The sequence below is a fragment of the Epinephelus fuscoguttatus genome, linkage group LG8 (assembly GCF_011397635.1).
Source record: "Epinephelus fuscoguttatus linkage group LG8, E.fuscoguttatus.final_Chr_v1".
NCBI lineage: Eukaryota > Metazoa > Chordata > Actinopteri > Perciformes > Serranidae > Epinephelus > Epinephelus fuscoguttatus.
In genome coordinates this window covers 35,169,401-35,187,390 of record NC_064759.1, presented here as the reverse complement: position 1 = coordinate 35,187,390, position 17,990 = coordinate 35,169,401, and the positions used below count along the sequence as shown (strand labels likewise).

The following is a 17,990-nucleotide window of genomic DNA, read 5'->3' as shown; positions in this document are numbered from 1 at the left end:
TGTGAGAGTGTGTGTGTGTGGCACTTCACACCTTGTGAAACCAGTTTAAAGAACATGGGGTTAGCCGTCTGCATAAATGAGATGATTCAATGCAGAAATATCACTATTAATAATATTTACAGATGTGAAATAGTATTTACCTCTTCCTTATTGCCCCTTTCTTTTCTACAGGGTGGTCATCTGCTTGAATGTTGCTTGTCACAAACAGTGGCCTAAACTGGAAGCACAGATTGCCAGGGAAAGAAGGCATAAGCTCTCTCCAATTACATTCATAGGAAATGGAAGCCACTGCAGCCAAGTTACCCCAATGCATCTCTGTGGCTGGGCATTGGGCATAATCAAACTAATTAATAAGAGAGAGAGAGTTACTAAATAATAACTACTATGCCCAATGAATAATGAAATGTTGGGAGAATTATCATAGGAACCAAACTCACACAAACCACAAAACCCGAAAGTAAACCAGATACAGATCCCAGCTACTAGCAATTTTCCAGAAATGAGCTTTGCATGCTCGTTGATAGACCTACCCCATGGCATCTAATATGAGCCTTAGCATATACTGTATTTTTAAACAAGGAGTGGTCTGTAGTGTGCAGGGAACTCTCAGTGGCAGAGTAACCTAGGCTATAAATGCCGTGTGTGCATTAGGGACAGCATTCGGACATTTTTCATAAAGAAATTCAAACAAAAGCACTCTCAATTAAGAATGGGGTGTCAGATTGGATTTACAAACACACACGTGGCCAGGAAGCACAGTCCGTCTGTCTCAATGAAGGACATAATTTACTCTTGTAAGTTAAGAAAAAAAAATCACAAAAAAAATTACTTGTTGGTTTTTTAAACAGTAAATAATAAGACACAACAAGGCTGATATTTAATTATCATCTGTGGTTTTAGAAAAAAAATATATATAGACACTATTAAAATCCCTACATGCATTTTTGGCTATGGCCACTAGGGGGTTCAGTTAGTCCCCTGAACCAATGCAAACTCCACCCCTGTAGCAGCCACACAGTTTTTGTCCAACAATGTGCCAAATTAGGCGTGCAACATTTGAGAAAGTGCAGAAAAGCATGGCAATAGGAGACGTGTACAGTGAGTTCCACTGGAGCACCCACATTTGATGATCTCATTTTGTTGATCCTGTTCTGGAACTAGTTAGCAAAGCATGTTGAAATATTTCCTCTGTCAGTGACTTTCTGAAAATGCTATTTATTTCAGTGCATTTTTCAAATTAATAAACTGCTGTTCTCCCCATCTTCTCCATTCCAGTTTCGTTGCCTTTTCCTGCAAGACTCTTAAGTTGAATTCAAACAGATCGGCTGCTAGAAGGCTTGCCTGGAGGCAGACAGGAAGCTGTGCATAATGGGACGACAGTGCCTCCCGAGCCACTTTCTGAAACACTTTCCTTGTCTGAGAGATGTCACTACACACATTCTGTCTCTCTCTCTCCCTCTCCTCTCTCTCTGTCTCTCTCTCACTTACACACACACACACACACACACACACACACACACACACTCACACACTGAGATCAAAGAAACATTGTGCAGCTAAGTACAAGGATTGAAGAGTTTGGGAAAGCCAACAAGGAAACAGATAGGGAAGATACTTGTGTGAAAAATTAAAGAGACTCAAGTTACTTTACACAAGTTTTAGCACGTAACAAGATGTCACAAAAGATATATTTCTATTCTTTAATGACCATTTTAATACTTACTTCATTAGAGCTACGCTTTTGCTTCATTCCCCAACAATACTGGTTTGGAAAACCCAATCATACTAACAATGCAGACAGTAGGAGTTCAACAACGGCAAGATAGGAAAGAATGCTAAATTGATCTTTAATAAATCGAAAATTAACTTTTCAGCATCCACTCATATTTTTCCCAGTCAAACACAATTGCAACACTACCTGTTGGAGTGTTTGCCACATTTCAAAAGATGTGTGATTTGTGACAAAGTTTCGACTTTCCTCTTCGTCTGATGTAAAAGCCACTTGCTGTGTCCCTGTGTGCTCAGCAGAAAGACCTTTTCTACTGCGCTCAATGGCATTGACAAGCCAACATCTCAATCGATGGACTCGCGGTCAGACCTTTGCAGAGCGAGCCCCAGACCAAAGGGCTGTGTGGGTTAATTGTAATTGCATAGGACAGTGTCTGTAACACATGCCCTGAGCCAGGGAGCTGAACGGGCCAGAGAGGCCTTGGTCTGAGAAAACATTTAATCTACATCTGCAGTTAACTTCAACCAGAGATGTGGGGAGATGGTGAACCTCCTTTTTATCAGCTGAATTACATTTACCCACCTTTTTGCCCTTAAATTCCTAGATTTACATACATTGTAGAAAGTAGCACTCTACTCTTCTGTATTATGTACAGATGGGGTCTGTCAATTATGGTTCATACAGATGGTCACAGTAATCGGGTCCTTGGTTTACATTTTTATGTACCACTGCACCAGAACCCCAAAACAGCCTTCAAACTTGAGTTATAGTTAAACAAATGGGAACAGAAGTGTGGCGAAGCAGGCAAGAGAAGAGGAATGCTATACAATTCCGTAAGCAGGAGGACTGTGAATGGTCTTCTAACAGGATCAAGAGAGAAATATGAATAGATGGAAGGAAGCCCGGCAAGTGAGAAAGGGAAAATCTTCAAAGTCAGCTTCTTTCCTCTTCCTAGCCACCCCTGGAGATCAGATCAACTACTATCCTAAAACCTAATGAACTAGTAAACACTGGGAATTAAATGAATATTACATGGGGTTCCATTAACGCCAGCCAGCAGACTCCAAAAATAATGAACGCGAGAAGCGGAAGCGGGAGGAGACAGTTACTGGAGCTTCTTCTTCTCTGTGTTTACTCAGCATCTGCCTGCCAGAGAAGGAGGCTTTTGATCACTCCTCGGCTGGGTTCTCCTCTCCGCTGCGTGGCAGGAGAAGCCCAGGGAGGCCTCCGTGCACCGCCAGGGCCGGCTCATTTGCAACACAAATGAACTGAGCTAATTGTACACGTGCGGGGAGACGGGGGAGCTGCGCACACGGTGCAATGTTTGCAAAATATGGAAATAATTAATCTCATTGAGCTTGTGAAATACCATCAGTGTTGCAAAAGAGGATTTGAGCATGGGCTGGGGATGAGACGGATGATGATAGCAATGGGCTGGATAGACGCAGATGTTTAGATTAAGCTTTTTCATTATTGCTTTATCACACAGCTTCTTCAAGTGTATTTTTGGTAATTGAATAAATTGGAGCATGAAATAGATTTGGATTTGGGGCACAGCAACAGGATTACATGTAAAGCAGTCACTTTCCCATTCATGAGACAATGCACGCAGATATTATGCTATCAGATCAATTGTGCTTTGGGTATGTGGTGTGGAAAGAGTAATAGGAGAATCACCAAATTACAAAAAAACAAATTCCTAGAGCATAATACTGGCACATATAGACCCTAAAACAGTCTTAAACTAATGGTGGATCTAAAATGGATTCACAGAAATTACTTACTGTAAATGGACTCAATGACAGTGTGGCTTGAAATGTTTGTTCAGTTGTGTGGTGTGGACTCCACTGCACTGAATAACAGGGATTTAGCTAATAAAGTCCACCTCTTGACCTTTCAAAGGTCTGACCTTATAAGCCTCTTTAATCAATAAATCAAATGTAAAACAAGAATGATGATGCTGTGAAATACCTTTAGGAAGAGAGAGCCTTCAAGCTTTCAAGCTTTCAATTAGCAACTCCACTGACCATCAAGGCTAGAGGAGGATTTGTGGAATAACATATGTGCATGCACCACCACTAAGATCCTACGCTGGCAGCAAGCTACTACAGCAAAGGCAGGCAAATTTAACCCCTCTACAAACTGTTAAATGGTTACTGACATTGACAAATACCATCACACATCAAGGCATATGGTTGAAAGCAAAGCACTATCCATGTGGCGTATGCAGTTTCTCTTCCCTCTCTTGGCTATTTAAAAACAAGATGACATCAGACATCTGTTGGGGAGCAGAAAAAAAGAGTCTTTCAAGAGAAAAAAAAAATACCTCCTAGGGTCTGGGCTTCAAACACATGAACATATGAGTGCCGCCACATGCACTCTCACAAAGAAACACAAGGACACACATGCACACAGAGGAGCTGAGTCTCACATTCATGCCACTCAGCAGCCTTCTCTTAAGTCCATCAGTGAGTGGAGAGAGGGGAGGAAGAAGTTAAGGACCTGAGGCAAAACTGGAAGTGGCTCCTAATACTAAACTGAAATGTAGTTTTACTGGGAGGATACTATGCCTACTGTAACTCAACCATCGAAGGTTGAGGGTCACTCACTCACTCACTCACACACACACACACACACACACACACACACACACACAAATACATGCACACATGTGCCTCTTCAGCCATTGAGGGAATCAGTCTCGCTCCATAAGCATGAAAAGAGCCCACACTATCTTTCCTTTGTTGCTCCATGACCCTTTCTGTACCTTCCTCATTCTGTTTCACTGCTAAAATTGGGCTGGTCAGTTAACTTATATGTTTATGTACACCTTACTGGGTGACATTACGCTTGTCTCTGACCACAGAACCACGTTGTAGCAACCTGTAACCAAACCTCTGCAAAGACAATTTCACCTCCCTCTCTGGGCAGCAGCATTAGCAGCAGTGGCAGCAGGCCTGGGGCCGGGGACATTAGCCTGATGCTTATCTGGCTACACAGCCCACTGCTAGCTACCAGTTCTCTCTTTCTCTCTCCCCCGCTCTCTGTTTCATCCTTCCTCCCTCGCTCTCTGTCTGATGCTGAGATATGATTTGGTGAGAGCAGAGAGGAGTCGAGCATATCGATTCAACCTCTACCGCTGTCTCTCTCGCACTATTCATCCCCTTTTCCTCTGCGCTGCTATCATTCCAACTCTCTCCACTTTATCTCTCTCTCTCTATCCACTTCTTTTCTTTCTCTCTCCAGCGTGCAATCATAATAACCCCTCTCTTAGACGCCCAGGCAATAAACCAGGGCCTCCCTTCTTCCTGCGCACATCTCCCTTGGCGAGGACAAAACCAATAAAGGGCCGGCTTAATTACAGCTGCTGAGTGCCGCCAACACCCGGGTACAACACCATGGGGCTGAGGGTGGGCTGAGCGTGGGCGAGGTGTAACGGGATGTTGGGGGGGAGGTGGAGGTTGCATAAGAACTACTGAGGATACAGTTTGAGTCTCAGTCTGACTCCCACACCTAAACCCTCAAGACGCTACTTTATAGTACTCACAGAGATGAAAAAAAGAGGTGATGGTAGTCTAGAGGCTGGCTGGGAAAATGTGGGTAGGACTTGCATTCAGCGAGGCATTTAACTCTAACCAGTAGCTCCAGTGGAGGAGCTCGGTCAGCTTGATTTTGCATCTGCAAGGCCTTAACCCTTTGAAACCTGAGCAAAATGGCTTGATTTCTTTTAAAAATATGGGAAGAAGGAGATGAGCAACGAAAGAAGAAATGATCCAAAAAGTTAGCAAGAAATTATTAAAAAGACAAAATTAAAAACAAGAAAATTAGTACAAAAAAAGCAATAGATAAAGAAAGTTAAAAACAAACAAACAAGGAAATGACTTGGAAAAAGTGCTCAGAAAGTATAATAATTCTGTTAATTTCTCATCAAGTTGCTCAGGGCTCACTCAGGGCTCAAAAGTTTAAATACTTGCGGAAGGCGTCTGAAAGCAGCACAAGAACACTGATGTTGCTTCAGGTTTCAAAGCGTTAATGTGTAACTGTGGGAATGTAAAGCAGGGCTTTGATGGAAAACAAAACATACACTCAGTCAACCTACCTTGGATAAAGAAGGATAAATGTTATAAGCTACAATGTGGCTAATGTTATATACCTTAATCAACCCAAGTGTCCAGGACTGTGAAAGAACAAGGAAGGAACTGCTGTGGATCCATGTCCTTGTCTTTTGTTGTTTCTAGGTCTGCAACCTGTCTCCTCCTCCTCCTCTCCTCCCTTCTTCCTCCTACCCCTTTCCTCTTATTTTCCTCCGCTCCTTTCCCCCAGTTCTGTCACATCAACATGAATCTGGGGCTCCAGGGGTTCAGAGTCCCACAAGCTGCAGCCCGCTATGTCTGCCTCATCTACAGCTCTGTCACCATGGTGACTGATGCCTGGGTGTTCCTGTCTCCTCCTGGTACTTTCTGTCGTCCTCTCTCCGTTTTCTTTCCTTGCTTTGTCTCTTTGCTGAGCTCCTCTCACCTCACACCCACAACACTTGCTCATTGCTATGAATACAACACAGGCTCTAAGAGTAGAAATCAGAGTACCTTGAACGGTACATGCACGAGAGGTTGGATGAGAGTTTTGAACGAAGTTAATGAAGTCAATACAGCCATATCAGTATGTCATTTTGAAATTCATTCTATGGCATAGTGCAATGGAAAACATAAGACAGTGGAAGTGAAAACTTTGAATCTATTTCATGATGTCTGTGATTGTTGCTGATGCTGTATGAGTTTTTATTATGTCTAGCTATGTTCTCTGAATGTTATGCACTTTTGTTTGTCTGGTATTTTTGATTTGTCTAGCTATGTTTCTTTTTCTTTACTCAGGTTCATATGTTCATATGCTTCTCTCTATTTTATTCTATTTGTTCCAGAGGCAGGACTGATTTTACACACAGCCCTTTGCTGCATGTCATCCCCCCTCTCTCTCTCCCCCTTTCACACTTGACTATCCTATCTATAAAGGCAAAATGCCCAAAAAAAATCTTTAAAAAAAACAAAACAAAACACAAGAACATGGAAACAAATGCCCAGACATGTCCAAAAATGTCTAGGTAATGAGTGCACCATCAGCTACAGGTGACATTATTACAGCCCTCTAATATTTCTGATAACAGCTTAAATCAGTGATGTATTGCCAAGAAGGAAAGATAAAGGTTTAAAACACTGCTATTCCAGTAGGTTATCTGCCTTTCAACATCACAGTAGCTTGTTAAAAAAAATCAGGTTCATTTGATTGCTTGAACTCAAAGTCTGTTATGTAACACTGCTCTGCTAGCAAATAGTGAAAGGATGCCCACTGCACTTACAAACACACATTGCTTAACTGGCTCAATCTAGGGCTGGTACAGACATATTAGCTGCTACAAATGCAGTGCTGAAAAGCAACTCAGGTTGAGTGAAAATTCAGGTCCCATCATTAAATTGGCTTTACAGCAATTTACAGAATATTTGGCTACAGACTCTGAGACAGTGCAGATAATTCATGCTACAATTACTGTCATTTTATAATGTTGAAATCTGTCCTAAACATAAGTAGTCCTAAAAGGTGTTAACTTGTCAAGGCAGACAAAACATTTTATAGAGAAACCGTGTCTCTGGAAAGATCAGAGATGGAAATTAACAATAAAGCAAATAAAGAATGACTTGCTCCACCCTCCTGTCTTTCTCTTACACCTTATGTAACTTTGTTAGAAATAACATCACTTGTTACATGCATCTCTTTGTCTTTTTAATTAGGCCCTGGAGCCCTGCTAACATCAGGATTCACAGACAGGGAGGATACATCATCATTTCTATTGATCAAGCATTACACCTTATCACTATAGCAACCCTATCATTGGAGGGGACAAGTGAAGGGGGGGAAGGGGTGTTCCACTTCAGAGGAACGTTCAGTGTTTCCTCCAATCTGTGACTATACACACTGTATAGCACATATACACTATAGAGTGCAGAGGTGCACAGCTGCAAATCTGCTGTCACTGCAGGAGAACAATGTATGAGAATGTGGGATGAAATAAACAGCTGTGAGTGTGAGGATGACTCACTAAAATCACACCCAAGTTTGTGCGGCCCGTTTGGAATCATTAAGCAGCGGCAATATGGGTTTTATTTAATATGCTGGATTTGAAACACATTGCTGCTTTCAATAAATCGCATGTATGCAGAAAATCAAATGCAGCTATTCATATCCCTCTTATAGCATCACACATTTTTCAAAAGGATCATACAGGGAAAGGCTATATGATGTGTACCACAAACTCAATAATGTGCACCAGTCTCTATCGCTTTGTGCACCAGTCTGACAACAGACACACTTTGGTCTCAGGCATTTCAGGGAAGCAAGCACAAAGGGTGGGTGGGGTAGGTGGAAGGTGTGCGTATGTGTGTGTATAAGAGGAAGGGGGGCAAGTATGGTTGCAGTTTAAATGTAGTGACCACTCAATTCAAAACCATTCAGGCCTTCTAAGAACAGATCCCCACACCCCATTAGGACCTCTCCTGACGCACACATGCATAATACATGGAAGCTGGATCTAAAAGCATACAGCCCATTAGCAGGCCTGGCCTGGGCAAAAAGAAACAGAGAGAGAGAGAAAGACAGACTCACACACAAACAGCCCTGATCGAATGGATGGCCAAGCTGGCTAGCACACACTGCTGGTTTGCAGAGAGTTGTGCTGTTGTTTTGTGCCAGTGAGTTATATCATACTACTTACAGACCCAGAAATTTGTGGACATAAAAGTTGACACTGGCATCAAGGCCCTAGAACAGTGCTAAAAGTAAAGACACACCCTCTACCACTTAGTTGTACCAATCAACCAACTATATATAACAATATAATAATTTATCAATCCTGTTGTCAGCTACCATTTAGGGGCTGTTTCTACCAGAGGAATTTGCTGAGAAGAAAAAAAAGGGTAGTGATGGAAAATAAGTTCAATTTAATCAGTCAGATGTGATGATTGCTGGATCACAGTTTCCAGGCACAGAGCCCCCTGTTCAGCCCTTCCAGTGGCTGAGTGTTCTGGCCATGTAATGTGAGGTGGCAGAGAGCCCAGCAATGCTGTAAATTATTTCTGACGGTAGGGTGGGGGACAAGAGGGAAAGACTTGCAGTCCCCAGAGACAGACAGTGCATGGTGTGGAGATATGGGGCCTGCGCCTATATAGAGAAATAAAAGAGGCCTGCGTGTTCTCTCGGCCCTGCTGCTGCAGGAACGTGAGTCTGTTTGCAAGTTTGAAGCCCTTCTGCAGTCTGCAGACTGTGTCTAACAGCCATGCCTGGCCAGATGACCAGGGGCCTCTCCGTGGGGGAACAGAGCATTTAGCAGACTAATCATAATATGCTCCAATGCATCTAAGTGAGATCCAACTTCTCTCTCTCTGTCTCTCTCTCTCAAATACAGTAAGCCTGTGTTGCAGTGACACTGTAGCTAATAGGTAGTAACATACTACATTTTTTAAATGATGAAAAGTCCAAGAACAACATTTTGTAATTCATAGTAATATCTATATAATATGCATGTTTATTAATGATTGACTGCAGTTTTGTCACCATTGTATCCAAAAAAATCCTACCTGTTATGTTACTTTCCCTTGCTCCGAAACCATAATGGCCTGTGTTTGAGCATGTAGGTAGATGTGGGTGTGTAGGTGTGTGTGACTGTGTGTGTTGGTGTGTTGGTGTGTTGGGGGTGGTGTTTCCACTCATTTCCAGCTCTGGACTCTTTTAAAAATGTACATTTACCCTCTTCACCCCCTCATGTTCTCCTCTCAGGCACAGCAGCAGCAGCAGCAGAGGCAGTATAGCACACATGCTGCAGCAGCAGTGCGCTGGGGCATACGCGCACGCGCACACATACATACACGGCTACGCGCACAGCACAGTCACACCTCGGCATGGGCACAGTCTAACTAAACGGTTCATTTTAGCGCCCCCCCCCCCAGCCACCACCACCCCCTCCCTGGTAAATGTGCGCGCACGCACGCGCACACAGCAAACCGCGGCAGCATCACTGATCGGCCCCATCATCCAGCCAGGAAATATCTGCAGCAGCAACAGTACTATACTGTAGGTTGTTATTACGCAGGCTGGCTGCCGATCGATAAACGCAACAACCCCCACCCCCCACCCCCCAATATTCGTTTGACATACCAACGGGGAAGCCCTTCCTCATAAATCAGGGCATTTCTTTACAAAGGAATCACTCACCCAATGTTGCTCAACGCCTGCTCGAACAGCTCCGTCTGCAAGATGTTCTGAGGCGCCGAGAAAGCCCCGTTGAAATGTGATAAAACCGAGCTACAGAACTGACGCAATGTCTCAAACTGCATTTTCCCCCTCCGTTTTCTTTTATCCTCAGTAAATGATCACCCTTTTTCCTTTCAGCAACAATACATCCCACAGCCTGCGCTCTCTCCGGACGCCCCCCTCCACACATATACCTCCTCAGTATTTTGTTATTATTATCTCCCGGGGGCGCATTAGACGCAGAAAAGACGCCGATCAAGTTCCATATTTCTCCTGCCGCTCCTGGTAAAAAGTGTCCTTAAATGAGACGCATTTCGGGCGGGATCCTTCGGTCATAATGCTTCGGACTTGAAGCGACAAAAATAAGGTAGTGCCGGTGCCGGTAACGAGCCTTTTCTTCTTCTCGCTGTGGCAAAAATCGCTTCTCGGTGTGCAGGAAGAGGCGAAGGAGCGCCCGAAGGAGAGAAGAAGCGGAGAAGCATCCTACACGGCAGCCAGCAGCAGCAGCATCCCTTACCGGCGCATCAGCTGCTGCCTCACATTCAACTCATATTTCCCGTCGCCTATGAAGAGCACACACTCGCGCTAGCAGACGCACGTACACGCACGCACAAACACACACACACACACACACACACACACACACACACACTACGGCGCTGATATGCAATTGTGCGCACTCTTTGCCATATCTCTCCATCCTCTCTCATGCACTCATTGACGCGCACAGTACAATACAGGGGAGAGAGGCGATGCTGTCGTCAGGTTTTTTCCTCTTATATTCCATCTCTGGCTTCAGAGCATCAGTTCCTCATCAGTAATAGCAGATGACAGTCCTAATACCTCTAAAAGGGAGTGTCTGCCTGTGAGGAAAGGGCACACATAAAAGAGGGGGGTTCCCGAGGGCTTTACTTATTTCTATTTTAGTGGGTTGTTGCATGTATCTTTAAAGAGTTAAAATTAGTCGAAAAAAATTCAAGAGAGATCAAGAGAGTCCTTAAAGCTACTGAAATAAATTATCTGACATGACTGAATATTTTTATAGGACAATAGAAATGTCTTAAGTAAGTCATACAAATCTTTTTGAAGGTTTTCAATAAATTAGTTCTGTTACATGCAGATACAAAGGATCACTTTAGCAGGAAGATGCCTTGTGTATGAAGTAGGAACATAGGTAGCTATTCAGCAATTAGTTAGTTAGCACAATGATGCAGACTTCATTAAGAGGAAATGTGAGAGATGAGTGATGATAATGGCTCACAGATCTCTCTGCATAACTTCATGAAATTCTTCTGTTCCTGAAATTCATCATCTCTTATATAAGACATTATAGTCAATTTCCCAGTTGAAGGAAAATTCTTTACAAAACATGAGAAAGCTATGAAAATATGAATAAAAGACCCATGACTTTAACCACCTCTGTCATATTTTTGTATTTTTCAGTTACAGGAACATATCGCCCACCAAATGAATTGGCATTTTTCAAAGCAGACGTGCCACATTAACGGTGACTCTGTTCCACTCAAGTGTCCCAGTAAAGCATGACAGTGTGACAGTAAACCAGGGGCCTGAAACTGAGGCAACTAAATGGAATTAAGCTATCATTAATTAAATTATGTACACCTGTGCTTTTCCGACTGTGAAATGTCATCACAAACACCTTTCGCTGAGATGTGGGGACGTGACATGCTGCTGAAACCAGCTCTATGACTGAGTGCACAGGGCTACTATGAAAGTGATAAGTTTCAAATAAGTTCAGACTAATAATATTATCAAACAAACCACTTATTCAAAGTTAAAATTACTAAACTGAACATTATTACCCAACTGTCTGCTGTAAGTGCCCACTAGATTTTTAAGATTTAGTTTGTATTTCAGCTATGATCTACTGTATTTACTGTAGCTGTTGCAAATGCAGTCATACAGTGTAAAGAACAATTATAAGGTATGCCAGCCTTGAGTCTACAGGGTTTAGAGTCAAACAGAGGTTTTGTTTTAAATCTTTCTCAGTGTCTGACTGCTCCTGTTGCTTGCACACTGGACTTCACTGAAAAGTTTTGGTTGTTGCAGCATCATCAGGTCATAAGGAAAATGTCACATTAAATGATAGGAATGATGATCAAAACAAGACAAAACTGAACTGCATACCAATGTGAATTATTTGATGAAATTACTACTTAATTACTACTTTAAGGCTAAATGGGTTGGGGTTGTACTGAGACAGACAAGGTTAAACTACACAATGATGGACTGGGTTGGGCTGGATGTTAAAGGGCCAGGCCAGGCTGAGTTTGTTCCTTTTCATCTTCTTACATTTCTGGCAAGCTGAAGGGCTCTGCTGTTCAGCTGAATGTGTTAAAATTGCAGAATCTGAAGAAATTCCACCAGTGAGTATGTTCCAATCCCAGTGTAATCATTATTGTTTCATCAGCCTCACCCAACACTGCAGCTGTCCCAGCGTATCTGTGTATTCATTCAAATGACACCTCTGAGACCAAGATAAATTAGAAGCCTTCCCAAGTTATTTCTCCTTATAAATAGACTGTCAGCTTTTTCCCCTCCTTTCTTTAGCAGAACAGATCCAGGAGTTAATTTAAACATTCTTTAAGATTAATGAAAGTGGGTTTTGGTGCTTATGCAGTGGGAGTTCTATTTATGGACTCTCTGCTATCCATCATCAGCATTATCCCATGAATTTTCAGACAGCCAGTTTCCTGTTGTGTCACTGCGTATGTAGGCAATGCCAATGCGAGAATCGCTCTCCTGTACCATCTCCACCTCTCTAGCCATGCAATCAATTAATATACAGTGGCAAGGGCCTGGACTGGAACAGAAAGTGACTGGATGACTGAATGCTCGGAGCAGTCTGATCTATAGTCTGATCTATAGTCAGTCTGATCATCCATTAAAACCACCTTAAAGCAGCCAGCCATTTGAGGAGAAGATGGATAATGTGCTCCAGTTGCACTGAGACACAAAATACTGTTATCCTGCATCACTCTTAAAGGTTTATAGCAGTGTAGCTTTGATTACAATTTGCAGTTACAGATGATGCTCTGCTTTTTATTGTGCTACTGCGCAGTGTGTATTCAGAGTATAGAAACATAATGGATGAGGATAACAAGGACAGCATAGGAACACAATTTCACCAAGACAGGGGAGAAAAATGTCTATTTTGGAGTTATAACAATGCTTCTGAGTATGTGTCATAGTTGCACAGCAGCCTCATCACACTGTGAAAGCACTGAAAGTATGTACACTTATCTCCAACACTCACTGCTGGTTAATGGGCAGGTATGTTGGATATATCCATCAAAACATCCATTTGGAGCAAAATATCAGGCAATTAAACCAAGCACACTTTTATTCCCCAGGAGCTCTCCCATTTTTGCAGGTTCTGAGTGTTTCAAGAAGTAAATACCAAGGTTGCAATGGCAAAGAGAGGACACAGAACTAATGAGTTGTGTCTCCAAACATACTGTGTGAACTGGTTTGTCCCTGCCGTAGACAAGTGGGGGATGTGGCCCACCAGGTGTACATTTACAAGGACAGCAGAGAATAGGAACAGGGACATGGGCTGGATTGTGATAGAGTCAAATTCACCTCCTTTGCGATTGCACCACCTCCTATAAACCTCTATGTGCGTGTACAGAATGTAGGGCTAACTAGGAGAGAGAAGCTCCCTTATAGAGTTTCACCACTGCCACTATGACCTTAGTCATTTCACTTTACAGATCACCCTTGTTGTCCCAAACTGACGACAAATTTAAACATTCTGGGGGGAAGTCTTAATTAGTCTTAATTAGCTTGTATATGACAACATATAAGTCTTGTCTAGTTTCAGTAAAGTCAAAGGCTGCACTTAACAAATGCTATGTCATTTCCCTCTGAGAGGGAGTGAACAAGTACATGAGAGAAGTTTTCTGAAATGGCTCTCTGCCTGTCTGCTGTAGAAATACATTTCTAGAGAGTGTGTAGATATCGACTATGAGCTTCTTTAAACTCCTTGGAAGAAAAAAGAGGAAGGAGCCCCCATGTGGACATCAAAGTAACTACCTTATTTGACACCAGCATCAAGAAATAAGCAGCCAGAAATAAGATTCACAAACACAGCATGTCCATATTGTCAGCGTCTGAGAGTGTGCTTCTCAGACAGGGCATTTAGTGCATATGACAAATGGAACACAATGTACTGCACTGGAATTTGACCCACTCTTGCTTTTCTACTCCAGAAGCATCTTAATAATGATCAGTATCCAAGCCTTGCAGTGCCCGAACTGGCCTACAAACATTCCTAAGGACAGGACTTTACTTCAGTTTTTAAAAATGCAGTTTCTCTCAAAAGTAAAGACAGTATGAATTCTTGCAAACACTCTTCAGCTTACAATCCTAGCAAAGTCTGGCTCACACCATCTGTGTTGATATGTGCTTTGCGCTGCATTTATGTGTATGTGCGTGCGTGAGAAGGAGAGAGAGGGAGTGAGTGGGTGGATGACTGTTGTAGAATTGCTGAGTTAGTGCCAGATACAGTATCTGTGTCTCTGTCTCCTTTATAGGCCTCATGGGCTCCATGTACAAGTTGTTTTATATGGGGCCTTGACTGGCTTGCTAGGAGACATTGCTCTTGTGCTAGGCTTGAATCACTGTTCTGCACTACCTGCACAACTGCCACATCTCTCATTGCTAATGCAAAAGGGCTCTCATACAGTTACATCCATGCACGTACATGAAGTGGCATCATATAATCGTAGGCTCTTTATATCTGTGACATATTATTTCAAACAATCTACTTGACTTTACACAATACTAAAAACTACTCTGTGTGACTCATGCAGTATGTGTATGCTTTTTTTTGCATGTCGAACTGACCTGTCTATGGGTGCGTCGCCAGGTCCCGAGTACCTCAGCCCCGATCCGTTGTCAAGGGACGCCTGTCTGGGCAGGAGCCCGCCGTGAGGTCTGCTTCTGTCTGACGCTGGTGTGAAGTCCCCTGAGGCTCCCTGGTAGGGGTACAGGGATGGGTCCTGCAGTTTGGCCTTTTTCCCCTGTGGCCCACCCTCAAACACACCCCGCACCTGACCAGGCCCAGAGCCATAGAACCACGCCCCCGATTTGGTGAGGATTTCTTGTTGTTTTCGGCACAAGTTGCATACCCACATAACCTGCAGGGAAGAAGAGAGGGTTGTTAATATTTTGGAATGGTGATTGGCGGGCAGAGGTTGTCTTATAGAGCCTATGATGAGCTGTAATGGAGTGATTTGGGTATTGCTATGTAAAGCTGTATCGCTGTTGCTGGGTGAAAATCTTTTTACATCCAAAATGTCAACTTTTCAGACACTAGCTAACTAGTCAGATTTCAAAAACTAAAAGAAACTTGGAATTTTGAGTTTTCACCCCACAATGACAACGTTCTTAAAAGGTATTGACACTTTACGTTGATGAGATGAATGATGAAGTTTTTTTACACATGCAGCAGCCTTTGATATCATTGACGGGTAAAATGGGTTCAGTTTATTGTTATCATTAAACAATTTTAGTCTGTGAGTCCAAATTATCCCCTGTAGATCTTAGTGCAGATCAAACGCGATAAGTTTTCATGCTGAACATCAGCAAATTTTCTTATTCTTTATGATGCGGTACATTAGAATGAATCCCTTGTTTCTGGTTAGCAAAGTGCAACAGTTCAGACCCTACTGTTCAAGACTACCAATTGCAGAGATTTTACTTAATGAGGGTACAGTAAGTAGAGATAATGCAACTGCAGATAATGTACTTTGGTTAGATAAATGGAAAAAAATAGCAACGTTTTCTTTCTGTTTTAAAGACCGAAGAGATGGAGGTTTTTACTGCTCTGTGATGTCGTGCCTTTATCTGCCCTATACTGCAGTCCCAGCAGCCAGCTCACCACATTAGCCTCATAAATCCAGGAGCGGACAGGAGCCCTGATCACTACACACACACACACACACACATGTTCACAGACAAACACACACATGCTGCATGGTAAAGCTCAGCATCCCGTCTTGACTTATGTTGTGGAGAAAACATCCATGGTTTTATTTGTAAAGTAAGTGTATCAGCTGATATCTGGTACAATAAAACCTGAATCTCACTCAGGCTTGCTCCAGGTGACCACACCTGTCTTGTTAACACTGAGCAACTTAAAGTGATATCTAAATGCGTCTGAGAAGACAAGGAGCTTGCCAAGTGATTGACAGGCCAGACGGCCAGTAGGGCGGCCAAGAACTACTGCAGCCCCCCACCCCCACCACACTCCCTGCCTTTACAGTCCCAGTGCTGAGTCAGTGCATTACTGTTATTAGTGTGAGCGAGCTCTGAATGCTGCCTCACCCACCATCAGTTGGTCTGTAGCTCGCCTTTTTTCAGTAAGCCGTGAATCAAATAAAAACTGACTGATATGTTATTTCTAGATTAACTGAACTCACTTAAACTGTGCTGGTCTGTACAGTTACTGGCTGCAGCTGTTCAAAGGCTGGATTTGTAGCCATAGTCTAAACCACAACTCCTTATCTCAGTGGCTGGCTGGACCTGAAGCACCCAGTGGTACAGAGAACAGTAGTGACTGCTGTGGAAGAAACCCAACAAATAATCACAGGGGTTGGCAACCTGTAGCACGTCGTGTTAAGTCTTTACACTAGCACACAAGGAAAAAATGAGAATTTTTATGAGGTGCCTGGGTGGAGTAAAAAAAAAAAAAAAGCAGTCGTCCAATTACACAACTCAAGATTCAGTCCCCAGCCTCTAGTGTGGCTGGCTGAGTCATTAAACATGTCAGTGTTTATGGGTGGGAAGTCAGTGGGAGATCATGTCGTTGTCACTGAACTAGCTTGCTGGTTGGTCAGGGCAGGGCGCTTGTACCAACTCTGGGAGGAATTTCATAAACTTCCACACCATTACACCATCCTTGTGAAGCCCTCAGCTGGCAGCTGTCTACATCCTCTTCAGACTAACCGTGTGAGATAGCAGTGACAAGTACAGTGTGTTTGGGATTCAGTGGTTGTGATTTCAATATCTGTTTCTGTGTGTTTGAATAGGAAGATATAATTGGCATTTGGAATCAGAGGTCCATATGTGCAAATAATTACAGGTTAAGCACACAGGAAACTATGATTCATAGCTGTCAAGCACAGCCATTTTGGGTCAGGTTAGGCTGTTATTATATACATTATATAGTCACACTGCCATAACACAATACAGAAGAAAAAAGTAGGTAGCAGCGATGCAACAAAAAAAAAAAAGGCAAGGAAGAATGACCACTGACTTGGCACCTATCGGTAGATATTGCATGTTTGGGAAAAAAATGTAGACAGGCAACACTGCAGAGGTTGCCATCACCAGTTCTGTCATGGATCAGTACTGTAAGAATGTCCAAGACTTTCCTGTCAGCGATGCAGCACCGCAGAAACAAGCAGGATAGTAACTTCTGTGCTTTCTCTGCATTAGAGCATGGAAACACAGGAAAAATCACTTCGGCACATGAACAGTAGCTCATTTTACTTCATACTCCCACATGTGGATATGGCAAACACCCTCAAGCCAACTAGCAATGATTATTTCAAATTTCAAATGTAGTGCAAAAAAGCTTGACAGCCACACCACAGGCAGCATGTACTGGCTGATGTGATATTGACACATGAGGCTTTTATGACCAGCTATCAATGTTACAGATGGGCTATAACTGTGCTGACACACAATGGAAACAGGGAGGCTACAAATTGTACTTTATGTGTCCCAGAGGAGTGTAGCCAGTGAGGCCATGACTGCCTCTTTAACTGGGGTCATGGTGAGAGCTCTGCAGTGAACCATGAGTCATCGCCTAAGACCCGGGAGCCACCAAGGCCAGATTTTCTGCTAATCAACCACACATCACTTCCTGCACCTGGAAGTTACACACATGTACATTCTTACAGTACACACGTTTGGGCAGGCACAAACTGTATTT

At 43.0% G+C, this 17,990-nt stretch overlaps 1 protein-coding gene across 43 annotated transcripts in view; it reads right to left on the bottom strand.

The window, feature by feature from the left end:
• rims2a (regulating synaptic membrane exocytosis 2a) overlaps nt 1-17,990 on the bottom strand; it is a 162,284-nt gene that overhangs the window by 100,940 nt on the left and 43,354 nt on the right. For 33 of the 43 annotated variants that reach the window (XM_049584492.1, XM_049584497.1, XM_049584501.1 and 30 more), the window contains one exon: nt 14,897-15,189. In XM_049584492.1, coding sequence (XP_049440449.1) covers nt 14,897-15,189 — 293 coding nt within the window. Of the gene's footprint in view, nt 1-9,523; nt 9,627-9,988; nt 10,580-14,896; nt 15,190-17,990 lie in introns of those variants that run through there. The other 10 variants (XM_049584514.1, XM_049584522.1, XM_049584516.1 and 7 more) reach the window with 2 other exon arrangements.